This window comes from Trachymyrmex cornetzi, unplaced genomic scaffold (assembly GCF_001594075.2).
Source record: "Trachymyrmex cornetzi isolate Tcor2-1 unplaced genomic scaffold, Tcor1.1 scaffold503, whole genome shotgun sequence".
Classification (NCBI taxonomy): domain Eukaryota; kingdom Metazoa; phylum Arthropoda; class Insecta; order Hymenoptera; family Formicidae; genus Trachymyrmex; species Trachymyrmex cornetzi.
Window position 1 is genome coordinate 725,964 of NW_017299811.1, and position 6,715 is coordinate 732,678.

The 6,715-nt window shown below is 32.3% G+C and overlaps 1 protein-coding gene across 1 annotated transcript in view; it reads right to left on the reverse strand.

Moving 5' to 3' along the window:
* Nucleotides 1-740: 740 nt before the first annotated feature.
* LOC108765611 (F-box only protein 43) overlaps nt 741-6,715 on the reverse strand; it is a 34,572-nt gene continuing 28,597 nt past the window's right edge. Inside the window, exon 2 of the mRNA XM_018514402.1 lies at nt 741-1,123. Coding sequence (XP_018369904.1) covers nt 869-1,123 — 255 coding nt within the window. The 3' untranslated portion in view covers nt 741-868. The remainder of the gene's footprint in view (nt 1,124-6,715) is intronic.

Genomic DNA, 6,715 nt, shown 5'->3' on the forward strand with positions numbered 1-6,715 from the left:
GCCCTAGCCGCAAGAAACGCACGCGGGCCCCTGGCCAACTCTCTCCCCGTCTTCATTAGGGGGCTGAGAGCGCCCGGTAAAAAGCGGAATATCCGGGCGACGCAAAGTGTTTCGCCGGTACCTTACGTGGTTTTACGATCGTTGCCTTTATGGCTTCTCATTTCTCCCTTCCCTCCCACTTTCGCATTCTTTCCTTTTCTTTCAGTGCCCCAGGATACTCTCCACCTTGACTCTCGTTCTCTCCCCTTCTATCTCGCTCGTACTTTTGTCCGCTGCCGAGTTGCATCGCTCAGGGCGGAATTTACTCTGAGGATCGACGAGGAGGAGGACTGGAGAAGGATTCGATTACGTATCCGCCGATGTCGTTCAGGAGATTTAAGTCGTACTTCAGCATCTAGCCACTTCGACTAGTGTCGACGGAACGGGGCGAATTAGGGTGTTCGTGGATTTTATGACATTTAAAAATTATTCACGAGCGGCATTTACGGCAGTTAAATACCTTTGGCTAAGATGGCTTATGCCACCTCGTAGACTAATATCGCCTATACGAAAACACCCTTAAGGCGTTTTTCAAACTATGAAGATGTCGTATCGCTGCGATGTGCAATCAAATTCATTTCTATACACAACAAGTACGTCGCATCCGCTTCGCTCTAAACGTTCGCCATAAGCTAACCGGGAAAATTAATCATTAGAATATTAATTTATCTTTCAAATTAGACTATAAAATCGCTCTTGACTGTGTCGACGTCTATAATATACACATTTTATCTATAATATACGTTTGCTCTTCCACTCGATAGAGTGTCGACGCAACTCTGTAACTAGACTAGTTCTTCTCTCTTCGACCAAACGAAAAGGAATCGATTTACAATCGACGCAAATTCCGTTTGCTCTGTCTCGAGCCGGCGATCAGGCGTTTGTTGTTGCGTTTCGTTGGGGTGGCCAATAAGGGCGTCTTGCATGGGCCAGCGTGCGGTTTCGACGAGCATGAGATGCAGAACTCGATGGAGCAACCCTGCCTCGAGCAGGCACCCACGTTCTTCTCGCTATCCACGTGACAGGGGAAGCTGCATCTCGGACACGGTAACAGGTATTCACCACTAGCAAGTGTACGACTAGCCTGAAACAAGAAAAAAAAAGATTATTATTAATGTCGGAACAATAGTTAAAACAGATGATATAGATTCTTTTATTAAATTGATTACTTAATAACAATTTTTAATTTCTCTACGTAAAGCGTTTAATTTAAATTTTTACATAAAATTAAAAGTCTTAAACAACAACCATTCGATTTAAAATGATGTAAAAGCTATAATCTATGAAATTAGGATCCTTTGAAGGTTTTCGACTAATCTTTTGTTAACGTTTACGGAAACATACTGACTTACATAATATAAGCTTACAAGTAATAAGACGCCTTCTCGCCTGTTGAGGAATAATTAATGAGATTAGTTGTGCCGATATATATATATATATATGTACCTGCTCGTGACTTATATTGTATTGACGCGAGATAAAAGTGACACGACACAGTCCTAATACACGGATTAAGAGAATTAAGTTACACGCGTAACGTCTCTTGAAAAAAAATGAGACATAAAGATTGGAATATAAGAATGGAAAACAAGAAAAAAATAAAATTCTGTAAAAAGAAGTTTATCTTCTAGTTCTTTATTTATCATATGTTCTAGCAATCATTAACATTTTGTAAATATTCTATAAATTTCAAGAATATATAAGTGATTTTATTAGTAGCAAAAAAGAAAAGCATACTCATCAAATTTATTTTGAAATTACTTAAAAAATTTAATATCATTTTATCAAAAGATCTACCAAAAAATACAAGAAAAAACTGACTTTGATATATGTATTTCATTCTCTTAAATTCTTATATCTTATTCTCTTAAAAGAATCGCAAATTTTATTGTTATAATTTATGATTATTGTTATTATTACTGAGCAATATATACGTGTGATAAAACGTAGATAGAGCGTACAAAGTATGATCGCTATATAAGCTATGACGAAGCTGAGAGCACGAATTGTCCGGCGGCAGCCGATACTTTCTCAGAACTTTGATAAGAACTATCGCGTAACTTCCATACCGGAGAGTTGCATGAAAGTAGACGACGAAAGAAACGCGAGCATACGTTTCTTGCTCCTCTCGACTCACTGAAGTGCGTTTCAGCTTGTAACTTTGATGAAACAAAAATAATGGTAAAAATGAATAAGGAAAATATAAATAAGAAAGAGATTAACAGATAAGTATTAATATATAAATTCGTAATCCGATTTATGTATGATTTAATATCAAGTTCACTAGAATTCAGTAATAAATGTAAACATTGCAATTTATAAATTTTTATTGTGAAATGAGATAAGAACATTGCCAAGAAGTGAAAGGATATCAAAATGAAAATAAAAAAATTTCTGATCCATTTCAAATAAACGAAATTACATTCAAAATATAAATAAATTTTTTCTCCATCGCTTTTCCTTCGTTATATCTAAACACAATTGGGTTGCTGGGAATGTTGGGATTCGGTTGGAATCCTAAGCACACAATGTAGAAACTGGTCTGGTACAAGCCCTAAACCATCTGGCTTTTCCGAGAACTATTACTAACACAACTACCTTTAGAAAAGCTACACATAGTGGCATCTTTTTAATATTAATGTAACCCCACCAATATTTTAAATTTCAGATGAATGGTCGACCAAATGTATAAAATGACAGGAAGTTGATTGTAACATTCTACCTTCAATAATGCACTTTTCTAATTTTTCATAATTCTATGAAACAAGTACACAAAGCAGAAAATTTTCAAAATCCCAATTTCTTTCTTTTGCATATTAATATTTATATTTTGTTAATTGTATATTTTATTTTAGACTGATTTACGGCTACAAAAGATTGTAATTGTTAAAAATAATAATATGAAAAGTAGTATAATTAATATTATTTAACAATAAACAATCTTTCGCTTAAAAACAAAACTAAAAAAAATATGAGCAGAGGGAATGAATTTTTTTAAAACTGAATATTACTGATGGTTCCTCTTGCTTTGAGATATCAATATCATTCCTAAGACGATAACGTACGATTTCCGAAGGGACTTCGTATAGCGAACATCCGGTTGATGCAACAATGTGATATACTAAAAATATTTCTCTATCATGATTTATTTATTTCTTAATCATAACTGGTATAATATATTTATTTTTTATAAGAAAGCACATACTATGTTTAATATATAATTTTTAATTTAATTTACAGAATATTTATAATAATTATACGATAAATTAATTTTTAGTTTTAAAGTACTGCCTTTGTCATATCTCCTGTTTTCTATTCAAATTTTACTTTATTACAAATTTAATACAACTTTGTGTAAAGATCATTATTAAAAAAAGTATTTCTGTTCAATAAAAGACTATTATTCAAGACTATTATATAGAAAATAACCAATCTTGTCAGACTGTCATGAAATATTATGTCGACTATTCGTTATTTCGTAAAAGCTGCTTTTATTAATGGCTGTAGACCAATATCAGCATCATAGTTGCGTCCGTAGCAACTTAATGAGAAAAATGTAGGAACGGACTGATCGGCAGGGCTCCTAGTGGCCCGAACTGCCACAATGTAGCAGATGGCCTGAGCAACTTTGTATCTCCCGCATGTGAAGGGTTCACCGATCCTCATGAAGAAAACTACTTGTCTGTGTTGCATAACGACCATACACACACTACTATTCTTGTGGGTAGCGTTTACCCGGCACTTTGTAGCACGGAGAAAAATTCTCACGAATCGGAAGGGACGGTCGGGCAAGATTTTAACGCTGGATACACGAACGTCCTCACTTCACAGAATTCATTTGCAACAAAAAGTAGTAATTTGACTTCAAAAATTCGTATAAATTCGTGGAAATAATAAAAACAAAATTTCTATATCAGCGATAAAAGAGATTTTTGAATTAATAAAGTATATAATATTAAATAAAATTTTATAACTTAAAAAAAAAATAAAAAAAAAACAAAATTTTTTTACGAAATGTACACTGAGAAAAAAAAAGTTGTGGCAACTATAAAGTACAACTCTAAAATTTAAATACTCGTAATTAGTTTTAAAAAATAATGACTAAAGTAGTACCGAATACTATAAAAATATAGTATAGCACTGTAAAAACATAGTATTCAGTACTACTTTAGTTCTTATTACTTTGTAAAACTAGTTGCAAGTACTTAAGTTATTAGAATTGTTAATTTAGTTTAGTAGTTGTCAAAACTATATTTTTCTCTGAGTGTAGAATATCACCGTGTTATCTGTGAATGCGTCGTTGCAAGAAAGTGTCGCGCGAGTGTTGTATATCGTAACAAAGCAGTCTTTGATATTTTGCCTCTTTCCCTTTACTACCCGGCAACCGGATATAGAGGCGTATCCGAAAATGAAGTTGATAATGATTGTTGAATGTTGATCTTTTAACGTTCTTTTGGTCGAAAATTTCGAGGAAGCTATGAGCGACTTATATATATAAACAAAGAAATTATGAAGCAGTAATTTATAATTACACAGTAAAGAATTTTTAAAAGTTATTACTACTAACTGTTTTTCATTTTTTACCTTTTTTTATTCGATTTACTATTCGGTAATATTTATTCGTTCGACAAATCATTTTTGATGAAAATAATATGATCGAAAGATCACCAAATTGATAAAAATTGGATGATAAAATACTGCTATACGTAATTCTTTTTTATAAAGTAATTTTTTATGAATTCAGATAAGTAAAAAATAATTAAAATATGATTTATATGCCAAGCTCAAAGTTTGCAAATAATATTTTGGGAATCGGTGATTATGATGCTAATATAATGATTTCTGTTCAACGAAATAGAGATGTCAAATTAGATAAATTATTATTAATCGATCAATTTTAGATTAAATGCAAGATCAGTGTTAAAATCAGAAACTCAATTTAAATTTCTAAAGAATTAATTCACGCGAGAATAATGGCATGAAGATGTTTTCAGAAAATGGCAAGAGTCACTAACATTAATGTTAATTAAACAATCGATTTCGAAACGATAAATGAAACTGATAAGTAACCAATAGCTCTATAAGATAAATCGGCATCGCGACATTCTGTAGAAGTTTACCGAATTAATATGTTTCGCAGAATTTCTGTGGTCAATGCCGAGACTTTTAGCAAATGAGGCTTAGCGATTATGATGCTAATTTCTTTGATCGAGCGATCGCGCGGATTTTTGCAGCCGAGCATTTTGACAAATTCGGACCATTTATCCACGTCCCTTCGTCCATCGGATCGAATTAAGGTGTGCCCGTAATTTGATATCTTCATTAACCATACTGCGTATTGAATTACGATGGACTCCGATTCCGCCGAATTATTTTTCGGCCGACTAGATCTTTTCAAGATACATTCCAGTTTCCCCGTTTACACTCGATTGAATTTAAACTTCTGCTCTCGGGCTTTTTTTCCTTCCCTTTCCAAAAATTTTAATAGATTTTGACGTAAACCTACGTTACTTTCTAGGTTTCGTAATAAAGTTTGTCAATATAAAAAACATCGTCGCTAACTGCTATAGTTTTTAACAAGAAGAGAACTTCAACAAAAATATTAAACGAAAGTATTATGTAATGTTAGACATAAAAATTTATTAGTAAACCATAATAGTCCATAAAAACGCGCGCGCACATTAAAAAATATAATATAACAATTAAAAGATATAGTAATAAAATAATTATTATATATAATTGGCGATTTATCACCACTGAAATATGTCGTCACAATGATGCGATAGTTACTGTGTCCGAAATTCTCGACGGGCCACAGTTGATTATGAATAATCGATAATTGAGAAATTCCTGAAGTATTATAACGAAATGGCTATAACCGATAACAAACATAATTTCGTGATGTATTACGATTATACCGATCATAAACTACAATGGTATTAATCGAAGAACATAAGCGTTATTGGTAATACAGGTATAATGCAAGGAATGCATATAATTATTTTCATATAATTATTTTTCTTATATTAATAAAATATGCTAACTTTACATTTCCCCCAGTTTGGGATTTATGAAGTCAGCACGATATTCTATTAGTTATACAAAAAAAAATATTTCCACACAGTAGCACTCTTCTCATAGTTCTACAGTTCCTTATAAAATTAAAAAAAAGTTTCGTTTTTGTGGACGAAAAACCAAAATTAGCACGTCATATTTACAATTTTTATTTTTAACAAAAATGTGAAACTCTTTTATTTTTATAAGAAATTACTGCAAAATAGATTCTAAAGGAACTCGAAATTTGTTCTTCCTCAAGAGTAATTCAGTAAAAAAAGAATTTCTTTTCGTTGTCATCGAAATCATACCTACGTTTGAAGAAGAAACACGCTGTAGATCACGTTACCAAACGCCGCTACTTTGGGTTTCCGTGTGATAATATCGATTCAGTCAAATATTACATCATATTCTTTCATTTGGTCAAGAAATCAAATTGACAAGATTGTCTGTTCGTAACCATATTCATTAACAGGCCTTTAAAATTTTTCAATATAAAAAACTTCCATATCATAAAAATGAGATAAAGTAATTTAATTCCAAATCCAACTAACCTTGTATGATTTTATTCGCGATCTTTCTTTCTTTATGAATATTATATCAAATTATTATATGCGTACCC